Here is an 18,659-nt window from a genome sequence, read left to right as displayed (position 1 = left end):
ACTATTATTCTATGGTGTATAATGTATATTAATAATCATGAGCAGTGATATTCTACTATTATTCTATGGTGTGTAATGTATAATGACAATCATAAGTAATGATATCCTACTATTATTCTATTGTGCGTAATGTATATTAACAATCATCAGTAGTGATATTCTACTATTATTCTATGGTGTGTAATGTATATTGAGAATCACGAGCAGACCTTCACACTACCATATTTAAAATCACCTTCTTCACGGCGCACTGCCGTGTCGTCGTTCTAGTGTTCAGAAAAGAAAAGGATATATATCCTGAAAAGTAATTAGATGTTTGTTAGTATTTGAATTTCTTATCATTAATGCATAAAAGGCTAGTTGGTGAACAATAAAAATATGCAAAGTAGTATAGATATTAAACTGTACATTATACTGGTAACCAAATTTTTTTACACACGTGCTCCCATTTGTCTGGTTAAATAGTTTGGGTACTTTTATTAAATCTTGATTGGTTGGGTCATAGCTACCATTAACCAAAATTACCTGGCAATAATTTTAACTTAGAGTAGTGGTAATTTTGTTTGTCATCTTTATCGTCCATTGTTTTATCCTAAGCTCCCAAGTCAGAAGTTTTTTCTGGTTTGAATTTTACTTTATATGTTTAAACGTATTTGTTATTTAAGATCTCCTAAATTGATGGATAAATTGATATTTATTTTAGTAGTAGGTGAAAACAGTACTCATTATTTTGCATTTTAATATAATCGATTTTTCAATAAACAATTCTTAATCCTTCTTCTATATAGAAACAAAAGGGAAAAGGCATTGATTTAGATAATGTTTTCTTCAGACATATTTACATATAGACAACTAGCCCTGGGCTATGAAGATCTTTTCTTGGGATAGTAAAATAGCCATATATGCTTTTAGAAAAGTATTTACGTAGGCGAATTAGAATAAAGTAATAAAATCCATATAGCTTTTGGCCAGTTTGATAAAATAAAACGAGGACAATTATATACATTTCATTAATGTTTAGATGTTACATTGTAAAATCCAATTAAAGTTCAATATCAAAGATTTTAACCTTAGAAATGGCATACAAAGTAAATACTTTTTGGGGGGATTGGGGGGGATTATTGCCCCTTCCTCATTGCTATATTTTAATTCTTACATTCCGGAAAGTAGGGGACAATGACTCTAAATTACACTGGTACCAAATATCTTATACGTTGGTTATTAAAACTTATAAAATACTTTTATTCCAAATATATGTCCAAATTTTCCAACCAATATTTTTAATCTACATAAGGGTAATCACTACTCATAGGGGATTTTGTATGAATTTATCGCCCGTTGTCTTATCCCTTTAAATCCATCTATTTATTACTACTGTGGCTCTTAATTAATAAATGTTTTTATTTTCAGATGTGAATATTGTATAGTTCCGAATGGGAACAATGATCACAGAGGATTTCTCTCCAACTTAGCGAGCTAGAAAATGGTGAGTTTTATCCTTGTGTCACGCAACGAATGTTCTTTTTTAGTTTCTCTCACTCAATATTTAAACTAGCGGCTACAGCATTTTTTTATTTGAAGGGGCAAAGAGAGTCCAGAAAAAAGCTAAAACAGCACCAAGACTAATATGTGAAACTCATACAGCCTAAAGCTATCAAAAGAAGGTTTGTAAACCTTACCCAAAATAGAGAACCCAATTGGTTCAGTAGTTATTCAGATCTTAAGCTTCAGAGAAAAAATCTTTAGAACTTTAAGTAGTTCCATAAAATGCAAGAAAACTAAATGAAATTAAATATCTAACTACGATGACTAAAAGTGTAAATTAATACTTTTTTTACAACAAATGATTGATTTAACACGAAAATTTAAACAAATAAAATACCACCTTTTTTCAAACCAAAAAATATGAATAAATTTAAAATACAATACAATTTTTTTATATGCAAAAAGCCATTCATAAAAAATTGTCAAAAACCTTTTTCTGATTTAAAAAAATTTCTCAAACACAAAAGGAAAAAAGACAGAAAAAAGTCATAAATGAATTTTTATTTATAGAAAGTAAGATAGTTGTTGTTAAAAAAAAGTTGAATAGCATATTTCCTTAAACAAAAGACAATTTGAATGTAGGATCTTTGTCTTGAAGTCCTTATTGTGTTATTGCTTGTTATTGCTGAAAACTGTGCCTGTTTTAATAACAATGCATTTTCCCTCCTAACTGTTCCTTACTGTATTACTGTCAGGCTTTATTTAAATGAACCTCAACCACAATAGCCTTGCTCCACATGAATCTTTACTAATAATTCATTTTCCAAATAACTTCTCTGTTTCTTTATTTTATATGCATTTTATCCATTTAATTTAAGTCCAACAGTGCATGTTTGATTCTACTATAATCAGAGATAAGGGGATAAATTATATGGCTGAAAAATATTCTAATTTTTATCAAAATATTTTTATATTTTATATGTTTGAAAGGATTTTTACCAGGTAGTTTTCAAACTTAATGCAAAAATATGCAAGTGACCTATGTATTTTTAATCTATAGTAAATAGAATTTGCCCTAGATGACCTATAATGACTTAAAACTTGGGCTAGCAAAACTGGTTTTAACTTTATTATTTTTTATTTTAATAATCGAGGAAAATTGTCATAAAAAGATTCTGAACGTGATTTTTCAATTTTGGCTAAGAACCGTTTCTAATCTAGCGAATATTCTCACAATTTTGTCAAGCTTAACTATCCCCTCATTCCCTGATGGATAGTACTATAAATGTGGCTGATTCATCGTTGAATGCCAACATTTTCATACCAAATCTCTATAATCAAATGCAACCAAATGTTTTTTTTTCTCTCTCTTCTCTCTTTTGTACTGAATAGCCTGAACTTTACGAGTTGGAAATCCAATTTTAGGCGTTGGACCAATGGAGGTATTAGGTAAAGGGTTTGAATAAATCAAATAATTTTGCTCATAAAATATCAACATAAGGCTGTTCTAAAAATAAACTAATGTTGTTAATAACAGCTGATTTACAAAGGGATTCTTCTACGATATTATGTAAATCATCTAGAAAACCAACCGCTTGAAATGGAATTGAACACTCTTACGTTCAATATAGGATATTAGGTTAGGTACCATCCAACAGACCAATCTTTCGATTCTACCACTTTAGTCTAAAATTAATAACTGTGCATGGTAATAAGTTGTACTTGTATTACTATTTGTGTCACTTGTTAGCCATAGCAATAGTAGGTACCACTTTTATCGTCTCTGGTATGACGAGTTGTGTAACAAACTCAAAACCGACAACTCCCAGTCAGAAAGCAGCCGCATTTACACCCATTAGTGCCGAACCGGGCATCAAAACCCGGTTCCGAAAAATGGAAAAAAAACGGTTTCCGGCTTCATAATTGCATCATTCTCAGAATGAATCCCCCCTCTACTACCCTGACTTTCATTTCCCCCTGGAGCAGGCAGTTTAGCTTACTTCCGTTTGCTGGTATAGCTCAACAAAATTTGAAAATCATGAAAATTCAAAATACCCCTTCTAACTTTTTTGTTTTTATAGTAAAGTCGCTGATTTTTTTTGTGAAATCTAATGTTTATTGACAAGTACATCTATTTGTGAATTCGTTTTATTCAAATTATAATTTTTTATATGATTTTTTTATCGTTTTTTTACGCCCTATTATGACCCGGTTCGGCCAGGCCATAAATACCCGAAAATTTTAAAACCCGGCTCGGTTTCGGTTTTTATTACCCGGTTTTAACTTTTCAACCAATAAAAATAACAGTTTACGTCATTAGTAAGGGTTTGAGCCACCCTAATAACCCTAGTAATCTCTATAGGTGTCACCCAATAGTTTTATGCTCGTTTTCTGATATGTAACACCCAAATTTTATATGTTCTTTTTTTGTAGTGTGTGTCTTTTAAAACTTCGAGCAACGGGTTTTTTTACCCGAAAACGGCGGCACCTATAGCCGAAACACTAAATTTGAAATAAATCGCTTCGTATTATACTTGTAGCTCTTTAGATTACATGAGGTTGTGTAGTTTTCAATTACGGATCGTATCAAAGTTCTAAAAAGTGTTCATCTCACTTTTGGCGTTCAAAAATTACATTTTTCGATTTTTGGTCAAAATAACCGGGTTTATACAGGTCAACCGGGTTTTAAAACTGGGGGAAAGCACCAAAAACGGGTGTTAATGCCTGGTTGGTATTTATGGCCAAGCCGAACCGGGTTTTTTTGCAACTTTCCTGTGCACGCCACTAGAGCAAAACAAAAAAATACGAATTCCGTTTTGACCATTATAAAGCTTCCCTGAAACTTACAGCTCGATCGGCCCATAAAAGTGGCGCTCGGCACTAATGGGTTAATAACAGCTAATTATTGTAGCTGGAAAAAATCCTTGAAATTAACTGAATTTAAATTTCTCAAATGACTTTCTATATGTGTTGATCTTTTGTCTTGATGTTCCCAGAGACGTGGGATAGGTTAGTCTCTAACTGCAAAGTGCAAAATAAATTTTCTTTATTCTAGATATATAAAAGTACATTGTTATATTGTAACTTTCCTTTCAGTTATTCTATTCTTATATTTTAAGAAAAAAAATTTAAAAAATCAATATTATTAAAAACTTGATTTTTCTGTCAAACTTTGTATCATTAGCAAACAGGCATAATTTATAAATTAATAAGGCTAGTCAAAGAGTTAGGAATTCCAAGTCTATATTATTTCTTTTTATCTATGTAAGGTTAATGAAACTCCTGGGCTATATATCAATTTAAAGAGATGTATCAGTAGAAAGTAATTTTGTCTTATACACGCTTCGTTTTTTATTAAATGAATAAGTTGGGGTAAAATGTTTGGCACTTTCGATATAAGTAAATGATAATAAAAAACCCATAGAATGCGATAATAACTTCAGAAAAATCGAAGAAAATAGTTTTCATACTTAATTAACGTTTTTAAGTTTTTCTTCAAAAAGTTTAGATAAGATGCCTTTAAAAGTCGTCTATGATTTTGTCAGGGATAAAAATGTAACTTTAAAATAAGAATTACAACATATTTTTTCAATTAGTACAACGTAAAATTTTGAACATTTTATTGATCAGTATATTTTTTTAAATGTGAAGTAGAAACCTGAATATTTTATCATGAAAATTGTGTTATGATTTGATTGTCTGCTAGATTACAAGAAAAAAGATACTGACAGTACTTGTTGGTTTTTTTAAAAAAATTAGGTAGATTACTTTCAGAACCCCTCTTTTTGCAACGTTATTTCAATAGAACAGAGCCGTAGTCTTAGTGTTCTCAATATCTAGACAGCCAACCATTGTTTTAGAATTGTTCAATTTTTTTAACTTCTGATAAAAACAGAATTAATGGTATTTTTGTAAATATTATACCTCCAAGAAATGGCTATACTTTCCAATCATATGTTGTGTGATATTTAAGAGGAATTATTTTGATATAATGTCATTAAAATATTCGTTGAAAAAAGTGCTATTCTAGCTTATACTTCACATTTTAATGTGTATGATAATTCAAATAAAAGATAATGAAGATTTATATTATATTTCATTGTTAAAATTATAAAGAAAAACCTGGAAACAGTAAAAAACTGACTTTATTTTATTGACGTAGGGAAAATTTTGTCAAATATTTGAATAAAAAATCAATATAAAACAAAATAAATTATTTTTAATATAGTCACAAAAAGGCTTAATGAGTTTAGGAAATATTTCATTCACTAATCATGTCATTTAAACTCTATTTCACAGAATACAGTGTAAAAAGATGTTCTCGTTTTAATTTTAAGTAATTTCAAATGCATTTTAATACCTTTTAATGATTTATTTTTTGAAACATCTTTTTATAAAATGTTATTGATTTTTGAAGTTATATGTTAGAATGTTTTTAAATTTTGTTAACATTTTGTTTTAAATGTAGAAAATTGGTAATTCTAAACATTCAAAAAATGATTTTATTAAATTTTCATCACTTAAATTGCATGTTTGATGAAATTTTCAACTGATAATTCAAGAAAAATCGTTTAAGTTTTATTATATTTTACTTTGAATTGTTAAAAAAATATATTATTGTCAAAAAAGGAGAAGTTATGTTTTCCTCAAAAAAAGACCTAAAACATGAAAATTAACACGTGTAATGAGAATTTTTTTCTTTCAGGTTTAATTTTAAGTAATTATTGATATTTTTTGTAAAAAGGATTTTATATAAAAAGTTTTAAAACTCGAGTTATGTAGTGGTTCTAAAAAAGGTTGCAAATTTATGCAATTTTCTTGCAAAAAAATTTTCTAGGATTTTAAAAATAGCAAAGGGTGTTATTAGACGTACTTACAGATACAATTGCTAAGTCATTTTGGCCAAACACTAAAATCAAGTTTTGACATCTGAGGGTCCAACCGTGCTTAATAATGCTTTTCTTTAGATAAAATTAATCTTGTTCTTTGCTGTATTTTATCTAATTTATTTCATAATAATTTAAGAGAATTAGGTGAAGTTTAATTTGAACTTGTCAAGCTAAGGTTGATTGTTTAAAAATTTTCATTTTACTTCTTTTTTTCTGTTTTAGCAAATTGTTAAAGAAATAGAGACAAACGAGTCATAAGAAAACATCGTATTACTTACGATTTTTTTTCTTCATTTCTTTAGATCAATTGAATGAAACAAGAAGCTTGACATAAATGAGAAACAAAAAAGTTGAGTTGATTATTTGTAACAGTTAGGGAGTTGAATCCATTTTTATAGAAGCAGAAATATAATCTATGATTATGGTTTGGACCCTCTAAAACTGTAATCTACCTTTCCACTTTCCCCTCTCTTGGTGAAGATATCTTCAACGTCGATACGATTTTTGAAATGTAAGATTCTACTTTCCCTTCTCTTGGTGAAGATATCTTCAACGCCGATACGTTTTTGAAATGTAAGATTCCACTTTCCCCTCTCTTGGTGAAGATATCTTCAACGCCGATACGATTTTTGAAATTTAAGATTCCACTTTTGCCTCTCTTGGTGAAGATATCTTCAACAAGAGAGACAAAAGTGGAATCTTATATTTCAAAAATCGTATCGGCGTTGAAGATATCTTTACCAAGAGAGGGGAAAGTGGAAGGGTAGATTACAGTTTTAGAGGGTCCAAACCATAATCATAGATTATATTTCTGCTTCTATAAAAATGGATTCAACTCCCTAACTGTGTAAACAAAAAATAATGAATTTCAATTTTGTTCAGAAAATCCATTTAGTATATATATAAGACAAAAGTGGAATCTTATATTTCAAAAATCGTATCGGCGTTGAAGATATCTTTACCAAGAGAGGGGAAAGTGGAAGGGTAGATTACAGTTTTAGAGGGTCCAAACCATAATCATAGATTATATTTCTGCTTCTATAAAAATGGATTCAACTCCCTAACTGTGTAAACAAAAAATAATGAATTTCAATTTTGTTCAGAAAATCCATTTAGTATATATATAAAACCCAGACAACTAACTGGCCCAAAGGGTGAGGATCTTTTTCGTCTGCTGGCAAATTGCGTTCTGAGCTGGATCTTTAAATGTGAAGCCGTTGGCGTGGCTGTAGCCGTGGCCGTAGTCATGGCTGTGGCTTTAGCAACGCTTTAGCCACACTAACGGACTGTGGTCACTTTTAGCGTGGTTAACCACGCTACGACTACGACCACGCGTTGCCAATATGATTTAAAGATCGCATTTTTTTGTGTGGCCACGGCAACGCGTGGTTAATATGATTTAAAGATCGCTATTAGGTTGGTGGCTGTAACTCTGACCACGACTACGGCAACGGCTACGCTTTTAAAGATCCAGCTCTGCTCTTTTGTAGCGACTTGGCTGTGTTAATATTTCCAACGCTATTCAAAGACCCAATTGAAAGACGGCACCTCGTGGGTAAAGTTTTCTCCTTTACACATAGCTGGTGGTCCTCTCTCTTCGTAAGAGTTTGCCAAACAAAGCGTTTTGCGCTAGCCACCTCTTTTGGGACACCCTTTGATTTTAATATAATGAAATACAATATCGAACATTAACATCTAGAAAGAAACCGTACAGAAAAAAAAGTTTAGATAACTTGAATTCTATCCGCGGACACGGCAAGGTAATATAAAAATATAAGAACAGAATATCTAAAGATTTGATTGACATTTTGGAGATTTGTGAAAATTTCATACATATACAATTTTATTTTTATAATAATCTGCAGCGGGTAACTTTGTTTTGTAGATTTTTAAAATATTTGATTAAAACAAGTTTTATTAGCTCCCAAAGGCCATATGCCCGAGTTGGCAAAATTGTTATTAATGTTATGATTTTTATTTGTTATTTTTATTATGTGATCATTGAAAAACTGTCTTTACAGTTTCCAATCATAATTCCAGAGTGAGATTGTTAGTGCTGCATTACTAATGGATATAATTCAGATTTTGTTTGTTTATTTTGTAGAATGATTATGACTGTTTGTGAAAAATACCCATCTCTGCATAAAGTTCGCATAATCTAAGTTGTTTAACGGCCCTTCCAATGTTACAAATTGATATGCATGTAAACGAATATTTTATCAAAACAGCATATTTATAAGTATAGCGTCATTTTCTCATAACATGATCATAACTTTCTTTTATGTTGAAATTATATAACACGTGATCGGTTTATTTGAGTTTGCTATATATTATATCTCTCTTTACAAAAAAAAGTAAAACAGTCCTAAAACTTTTATTTTGAAAAAAACTCCCGAAACTCATTCGGTTTATTCGACTGGGGGATATGAAAGATCCAAAAATCCTTACTTTTTTCATAACAGAATAAAGACAATGTATTTTCCTAAACTAGTCTTAAAATTATGATTTAATTATTAGTAAGATTGCATAAATACTATGTGAGCAAGTATATAAAGTTGCTTGAGTATACACTTGCCAAAATATTTTATGGCATCCCATTACCCTTTTACCAATGTTCAAACCCCATAGAAAGTGTTTCCTAAACATTTCTAAAAAAAAATATTTGATTTTTCATATAACAAATAGTATATTAGAATAAATCTTATTTAAAAAGATATCAAAATATAACAAATTGGGGCTTTAACTGATCATAGCTTGAGAATTGCCTAAACCCATAAGACCTAAAAAAAGCATGTCTGAAAAGTAATACTCGTTAGGTTCAGCCATTTAAGAGATCTTGCAATTAAGTATTCAAACAATTTTACTAACTTATATTGATTTAAGTATTAGGTGGCTAATTACATCAAACTATTTTTTTACCCAAAAAGTTTGAAAATGTTGTGAAAACATTATGAATGTTGTGTTTACTGTAAATTTAGGAAAGAACAAAAAGTCTTAAGTGTATTTTAGTTGAATTTTTTTTAGACAAACATATACTTGAGTAATAAGTTGTACATATTTAAATTCTTTGATACTTTTTTAGATAAGACTCGATTCCCCTGGGTGACAATAAATTATGATTATACTTAAAGTTTCATAGATACGTTCTATTATTCGTTTGTTGAAAAAATTTTGGATACTTTTTAATAAATTTTTATAAGTTTGTAATCCATAAGTTTTCAAACTTTATCTTCTATAATTCTAATCTACAGAAGGGATGATATATGTATGTAACATCATTAGGGTGTATTTATAAAATAATTTATCTGCATTGGCTTGTTGTCCCTTAAGATCAATGGAATGACAATATTTATCTTTAAAAATTATCAAATTATCAATATCTTTGTCAAAAATACACGCCGTGTTGTAGTTGCACTGCCTATTTAAAGACCTGAAGGGCCCTCCACAAAAGGAAATGAAATAATCATCCTTTATCCTAATGTTCTCACCCCCTGTAGTCATAATATAGTTGGATAGATGAATAATCATCCATTATCCTAATGTTCTCACCCCCTGTAGTCATAAAATAGTTGGGTAGATGAATAATCATCCTTTATCCTAATGTTCTCACCCCCTGTAGTCATAATATAGTTGGGTAGATGAATAATCATCCATTATCCTAATGTTCTCACCCCTGTAGTCATAATATAGTTGGGTAGATGAATAATCATCCATTATCTTAATGTTCTCACCCCCTATAGTCATAATATAATTGGGTAGATGAATAATCATCCTTTATCCTAATGTTCTCACCACCTATAGTCATAATATGGTTGGGTAGATGAATAATCATCCTTTATCCTAATGTTTTCACCCCTGTAGTCATAATATAGTTGGGTATATGAATAATCATACTTTATCCTAATGTTCTCATCCTATATAAAGCACTATCTCAAATGTCCCCCAGTTTCATTAGCCACGATAACGTTTTCAACAAATTTCAGCTGTTAATCTCTAATTGAAGCTGAGTAGATAGAATTTACCCTGTATATATCCATTACTTCTGATAGCATTACTTTTGGACTAACAGACAAAGTAATTATAGGATATAAGAATGAGCTATGCATCTCAAATAGCAAATAGCAGATCGTATTTCCATATACACAAGCAATGCAAAATATTTAATATTTTATCATTGACGAGAAATATGCTCAATCATTCGTTGGCTTAAAAACTTTAGGTATTTTAATAAATCTTAATTTGTTGAATAATCTAGCTAAATATTACCATCCACCCCTCTGTAACAAGTAAACCACACACAAACATATTCACACAGACATTAGTATTATATTTATTTATTTTTCTGGGCACATTAAATAAATGTTTACATATTATAAAGTGGTGCTGTTATACATCCGACAAAATAAAGTAGTGAGGTGTATTTTTGTCAAAAATTATAGTTATAGAAATGTTTTTGGGCGTTTTTTTAGGTTATTATCATGACTTAATCCATCATAACCTAGATGCTAGGGGCAAAGCAACTAGTAGAGCAATACAAACTTAAATATGGATCTTAGTTGAAAAAGTACAAGAAAAACAAAAAGAGAGCAAAAAAACATTTAGGAACAAGAATAAATTTTATTTTTATACTTTAATCATAATGCTATTTAAAAAAACTATTTTCCACGTATCAACTTTTCTATAGTGTATATATATGGATCAAAAACTAACTTCTCCAAAATAAGAGGTCATACGAGAAGCATTAAATTAAAAATTTAAATGAATTGTCTATTCTGGATGTTTTTTTTTCCAGATAAGTTTACAAATGAGAATCGTGATGTAAGACCTCTAAATTATTGGTCAATAGGCACACCCAATGACCTAAGATTGGTTTGAAGAAATTTTAAAAATACTTTCACGGTGCAATATTTGTCTAAAAGATTTGAATAGTGTAATGTGATTCAGTTGTATTTTTTCGTTTGGGGAATCTCTACTAGTACTGTTCCTACAGGAATTCAGGTGTGCTTAATAAGGAATTTGGGGCGAGTGTGAGAAATAAAATTTTAAAGCCTCTTTCCTTTTTTTCCTTGCATAAAAAACCGCAATAGATACGAAATCGATCGAGGTTTTCACAAATTTTCTAAAATAATATAATGTCCAATTTAATTACAAAAAGGCTGAAAACAACCATAAAAGCAAAGCTTTAAAGTCAGAATGTAGGACAAACGAAACATTAAAACTCAAGCAGCATTAGAATTTTATAAGCAGAATATAAATTACTTTTGCTGTGTTTGTTAACACTAGAAAACAAAATAATATAAAATAAAATCTATTGTTTCCAAGGGTCAAAATTTTAGGTGTCATTTATATGTCCCTGATAGGCCAGGAACCATAGGGGACAAGACAACGGGATAAAAATGGATGTAAACTCCCAATTTCAATAAAAAATAATCATTTTGTATATTAAAATTATGGTGGAAAAGTTTGGACACTAAAGGTTTATAAAGTCCAATCTTTATACTTGTACCCAAAGGTTTATAAACTTTGGATACAAATATAATTTACTGTTCATTGTCCCCTCCCTCCCTGTGATAAGCAGAGGTCAAGCAAGCTTCCATGCTATTAAACATAAATATTTTTTAAAACCGTTGCACAAAAACATTATAATAGAGTTTCCATCGATTGGTCATCCTTGAAAAAGTATTTTGTTTTAACTATCGCAATTTAGTTAAGTGTTAATAAGAGTGAACATATAACTACAGAGAGAGTTAAGTGTTATCTGATCATTGTTTATAAAAAAATTCACAATAATTATTAAAAACCTATATCATAAAAAGGTCAAAGAATGAAAAGATGACCTTTGGCGTAGATGCTTATTGTTTAGAGGAATGTAAACAAAATTTCTTCAATTTACAATAGTTGAGAAAGTTCTGTTTTTTTTCAAAATCGTGAGACGGTCAGAGACTGACATTTAAAATTATACGTAGAGTTGCTTCCCTTCTTAAGAATAAAAAATTTATCAATACTAATCATTTTATGTTTGTTTTAGGTAAGTCTATGCTATGATATATGTACGATACCTGCCAACCAATGATATTAAATTCTACATGTCATGAGTGTTTTAATTGCTTGATAATTCAGATAACTTACATTTTTAAAAAATCTTGTCATGTTTTTGTGATTTGAGTTTAAACGATATCTATAAAAATGCAATAATTAAAGTTGTTATATTTTTAGGACTTAAAGCTATAATTATGCACTTGTGAATTTGATGAAATCTAAAATTATAAAACTTTACAAAAACTGTCTTCTATGAATACCTCTATTGGGAAGATAAACAATTGAATCTATTCGCATTTTTGGGATTGCAAACCATTGGCTTACTCACATTAGTGTTCCTTATAACAGGATAAGATATCATTCAGCATGAAAATTCACTAAAAATCAACTTTTGAACTCTTATGTCCATAAGTATTATAATAAAAAATATTATTTCAATTGTAAAAATGTTTACAGTTCAAAAAGAATTTTTTTTGTAGATACTGTCATTAAAGCAAGGATTTCCAATCTTTTTATATATATATATATATATTTTTTTTTGAGGGGGAGATTGATCTAATGTTTTTACAAAAATAGGGGTTCATACGGCACCTATAAATTATTTTGGGGTCCAGGGGAGGGGAAGTAAACACCCCTATATCCCCCTTTAACGTCCTTGTCAACAAAACATAGAATATGTGATTATAGTTAGATCCCAGATTTAATTAATAATAGTTATAATAATCTATCAACATAGAGTTGCTGCACATTTTTACATGGATGTTAGTCATTTTATAAACACACCCAGGGGCCATGCGCAAACACATGAACGACTATTTGCCAACACTTTACAGTGGGACGTTTACGAGCTAAAAAGCCACAAACTACATGCTAAAAATTGCCTTTCTTCAACAACTTGCAATGTTAAAGGGACTGAAAAAAGGTTTTGATAATACAAACTAATATAATTTACTGTTTACTTCTTTGATGGTATATTAGCTTGCTTGGGCTCTTATTCCAAAAGATTGCCTTTAGAAAGGCCTTTTTCAATGGATTTATTAAAATTTGGATCTTACACCGGATTGTTATGTTCTCTAATAAAGGAAAACACGCAGTGGGCTAAAATGAAGATTTCCACCTGCCACCCCCTTTACCCCATCTCTTCCCCTCCTACTAGATAAACCAACTGAACAATAAATGATGTCCAAGTTGGCAAACTAACTTTAATTGAAGACAATTTTTACCCTGTCATAATATTCTACATCCGTTTTTTTTAATTTTTAATTAAATAGTAACATGTAATAAAAAGGTAAAAATAATACGTTATCACTAAAAAATCTTTTAGATGTTTGGAAAGGTGAATAGCAGATGAAAAGCTAAATATCAAGAACTAAAATAGAACAGTTTTTATATAAAACTGTTTTAAGGATTAAAAGTTATTCCCATCTTATAATTATTATTTTACTCAATTATGTTGCTATTTAAAATTCACAATTTTGCATTTCTTAAATTAGCATTTTCCCAAAATTTATTCATTATGATTCGAATAATTAATATGTAAAAATTGCAAAAAAAATGTTTCTATTAAATTTATGTATTTTCCAAACATGTTTATTTATGGAAAATTTAACATGAAAAATGCAAATGTTGTTTTCATTGAAAATATTCCTGTTTATTAATATTTGAAAGCGAACTTTTCTATAGCCATGGTTGGTCTGTCCGTAGGCACGTCCATAGCTCTTATTATTAATTTATTTATGATAAATTGTCCTATTGATTTCAAACTTGGATGATTCCTTTAACTGTTAGATGCAGTTTAGAAAGCGAGCTATTCTATATTATCAGAAAGTACATAAGGCAATAAGGGTATCTTTAAACATTGATTAGGCTTTCTAAAAAATAAAAAAAAAACTGGCAAGAATTTATATGAAAAAAATGGGCAAGGCAAAGCTTATTACAGCTATGTAAAGGAAAATATCGAATAAATTTCTTAGGATTTTACATTTTAAAATGCTTACAATGACAAGCCCAAGTTTATTTGATTGGACTAATTCAAGCATTACTTACAAGGGCTCGGCTGCTGCGAAAAAGCCCGTTTATATGATTGGATAATTATTTTGGTGAGGTTTCGACTTCAAGCTGATTTTTAATATTGTAAAAGGTTGATTTCCACTAGGTTTACGGGCGGCTGCCGGGCCCTGCTATTTACTGAACCATATACTGCTTTTACTTAAGACATCGAATTCTCTTTTGAGTAAGTTATACCATACCTAAAATTGGTGGATTTATAGAAATGCCTATTTAAGAGATCGATATATGCCTTTGAAGATCGGTATACCTAGAAAATTTCCTAGGCTTCAAGCATTCTACGTATAGATTTCTTAGTTTTATTTGTTAGCTTGTTACGTCAAGAAAATCCATAAATAAATCTTTTTTTGTTGCTAAACATTGCAAAGCTTTCAACTATTCAGAGATACATGGATAGAACAATGGCTGTTGAATTGATTTTCAAGTCTTTATTTTCACTGAAATCTACAAGATACTCAAAGTAATATTTTAATTGATTAGATTAGTTTCTATTGCCCTATCCCTAATTCATTCTAAATATTGCAATGGTTTAAAAATGCCTATCTTGTGACAAGCCCTTTCTTTTTAATCTTTATTAACAAGAACAAATATTTTCTAAATTAACTTTAGAGACAAATTGACCATTGCATAATTTTTATAAATATGATTTTTAATGCTCTAAGTTATGCTTATATTGAAGCAATTTTGATTTAAATATCAGTCATTTCTTTTTTATATCAATAAGCCAACAGTTACAAAATTTGTTTAATGCTATACCATTGAAATTGTAGACCAAAAACAAAATCATATTAATATATTGTTTTACGCTAGTTTTGTATGAGTACTAGTTCTTATTTTCAAAATGAAAACAAGTATAAACATGTTCGGTATCGTAACTTCAATTATTGAAATTATAATTATCTTACTTTTTAAATAATAATCTAATTAATCAAGCATTTTAATGACGACAATATCTTTTTGAAAACTAGCAAGGGTCAGCAGACACGCATGCAGCCGCTGAATTTAAATTTGCGGAAGCGGCTCGGTAAGGCTTATGTTGGTACCGGCTTTTTTCTCCTCCAAGTCTCCCAGTATTATCAAATCTTTGTAGAATTTTTTGTAGCTGCGAGTGCAGCTTTGTCAAAGCAGCGTGCTTCAATGCTGACTCTGACTCTGTAAGTAGCACTGTTCAATGCGAGTTTGGTTGCGGATGCAATTGTTGATGCTGAGCCCTGCCATAAGAGTTCTCTTCCATTCTTGGGCATCTGAAAACTTATAGAGTAGCTTCGCTACTAAAAATGCTGATTTACTTTTGAAATGGATGCACTGAAACGCTTGGCCCGGGGTTAATCAAAGTGGCATTTTCAAATGGCCATTCCTTATGAGAACATTATTTTGCCAGGGATGGTGATATTCTTCAAAAATTAAACTTAATATAATATATTTAATTATACAATATGAATTAAAATAGTTGGTATTATCAAACTATGTTCTTTGTCCAGGAAAGATTTTTGGAACATTTTGGTTCCAAACTTGTAGTAGTCATACCTTTCAGCCAATATTTTAATTTACTGAATGGGTAATTTCTTTTTTTTTCTTGACTAAGTAGTAAGTAGGTTTTTTTTAATAAGCATTAAAGATAAAAAAAAATTATTACTTATAGAAAGAGTAGATTTGATTTCAATAGAAAGTTAAATGTCATTTAATTTACAAAGTAGATATTTTTAAAATAGGCATTAGAGATAGCTAATGGGTAACTACATGTATCTCAAGCTTAAAAGTTTTAAGAATTGATTGAAGAAGTTATAGAGTAGCTTCACCTTGATTAGAAAGACGTTAGCAGTAATTCAGTTGACTAAGTTGGTTTTGAAATAGGCATTAAAGATAGCTAATGGGTAACCATGATAAGTTCAAGATTACCATGTTAGAGTTAAGAAAAGGATTGATTAAGTCATAGAGAGTAGCTTCACCTTCATTACAGAGACGTTAAATGACATTTAGTTGACTAAGTAAGCATTTATAAATGGGCATTTGGTTAAGTGTTTTAAAAGTTTGAAACTATCTTCTCGCGCTAGTAACATTAAAATATGCATATGAGTAGCATTTGAAATTTAAAGCCAATTTCTTTTTAATGTTAATCTAAATAATCAAATCAAACTTATTTCTTTTTTTAAAAGGTGTATTAAATGGCAGGAAGGAAGGGGACATTGGGCTGTTTATTACTATAGTCCCAAAAGTTTTATAATGAACTGTCTTATTTGTTGGATTAACAACTTTGAGGACTTTTATCGAATTTTGATTATTTGCTTCATAAAGTTGAGCGACCAAACGTTTCATCCACTAATTGTATTTTACAGAAGGGGTAATTTTGTGTATCATCATTGGGGATTGTATATCAGTTTATCTGCCATTGTCTTATCCCTATAAAACCATATCTAGTTTTTTTTTTATCAATTAGACACTTAAATTTCAACCATTTAGTGAAAACCCTTGTTTGAATAATTGGTATTTAAAGGATCATTTATGCACATATGGCGACGCATTCCCAGTACGAGGAAATAGTAAGCATATATCTTAAGGAATAAAACAATGATGTAAACACCCGATTAGGATAAACAAAATTCCCTAACCCCCAAGTAAAAGGTTGTGCAGGATATAACAGAGGTACAGACAAAAAGCTACACTATTAAGATGTTTTAAACGTCAGCAAAATATCATCTTTTATTTTAAACTAGAAAAACTTAGATTATCTATAAAGGTTAAACGAATATTTTCTTTTAGGCTAGGTGCAAAGGCAATATTCTAAATGTAAGCTTTAAAAAATGTAGGTTTAAGGAGCGGAACCTTACCCTATCTAAGCTTCCTGCCTAAAGATAAATACCTATTGCAAAAAAGTATGCAAATCTGTCTTCTCTTCCCGCGATGTTTTAATAATGTTGCAAAACATCTTTATTTCCATTTTGTCGAAACAAAACTTGAGTAATTCATATCAACGATAATTAATGTATTAAAACTTTTGGCAATGTTGATTTATAGTTGATTTAACCCGCCGAAATTGGCTACTACTGCATCTATATTAAGTGCGCGACATATACAAATACTTGGCAGGAGGAAATGTCTTGACCCAAAACAGGTGCAATTCATTACAAACCCCTGTTAGTTTTTCAAATAAAAAGTTTATGTTCTGAAGTGTGTAAATAATTCCTACTAAATAAAACTTTTTCTTTTTTAGTAATGTGTATTGTTTATATTAGTATGATAACTAAAATTATTTAATTATTTGCAGTTTTGGATAAACATCACTTCCCTATGCAAATGTTTTCTTGGGTGTCATATAAACTATACTTTGCAGTTTGCTGGATATCTTTCTATCTATCTGTTTGTCTATCTATCTAACTGTATGTCTATCTATCTAACCGTATGTCTATCTATCTACCTAACAATCCCATAAAATTTGTTTTTTTTTATCATATAAACTATACTTTCCAGTTTGTTGTCTATCTTTCTATCCATCTGTATGCCTATCTATCTAACTGTATGTCTATCTATCTAACTGTATGTCTATCTATCTAGCTGTATGTCTATCTATCTAGCCGTATGTCTATCTATCTACCTAACAATCCCATGAATTTGGTTCTTGAGTGTCATAAAAACTTACTTTGCAGTCTGATGTCTATCTTTCTATCAATCTGTATGTCTATCTATCTATCCACCTGTTTATCTATCTAACTGTTTGTCTATTTATCTATCCTATTTTGGTTCTTGTCATAAAACTTACTTTTCTTTCTATCATCTCTCTATCTAACTGTGTTTTTATCGCGTTAGCTATATTCATATCCATATATCGGTGAGTATATCGATCCATTCGTCCATCTATTCATCTATTTGTATGAGGCCAATAAACAATTTTGGGTCACCCAGTATATAGCAAAAATATTTACAATTATATCTATTTATTTTTCTACATATAACTGACTATATTCTATTCTTTCATCCTATATTTGTGTGATTGTCAAATAAAGAATACTTTGCCGTAAACTATCATATAAACTATGCAAATTAGAATCATGCATACATTACTGCAATGCAAAATTTCTTTTTTTATATTCTCAATAAAAAAATCACGAGACATAAACTAATTTATCATGAAAAATCATATAAACACTAAATCAATTGATTTCTTGATCTTACAAAAGCTTT

General features: G+C 29.8%; 1 protein-coding gene across 1 annotated transcript in view; it reads left to right on the top strand.

Moving 5' to 3' along the window:
* Positions 1-18,659, top strand: part of LOC145314860 (uncharacterized) — a 107,046-nt gene that overhangs the window by 16,465 nt on the left and 71,922 nt on the right. The window contains exon 2 of the mRNA XM_080154940.1: positions 1,411-1,486. Coding sequence (XP_080011066.1) covers positions 1,484-1,486 — 3 coding nt within the window. The 5' untranslated portion in view covers positions 1,411-1,483. The remainder of the gene's footprint in view (positions 1-1,410; positions 1,487-18,659) is intronic.

This window comes from Acartia tonsa, chromosome 3 (genome assembly GCF_053477335.1).
Source record: "Acartia tonsa isolate MP-2025a chromosome 3, ASM5347733v1, whole genome shotgun sequence".
NCBI classification, from domain to species: Eukaryota; Metazoa; Arthropoda; class Copepoda; order Calanoida; family Acartiidae; genus Acartia; species Acartia tonsa.
This window is presented reverse-complemented; position numbering and strand designations above follow the sequence as displayed.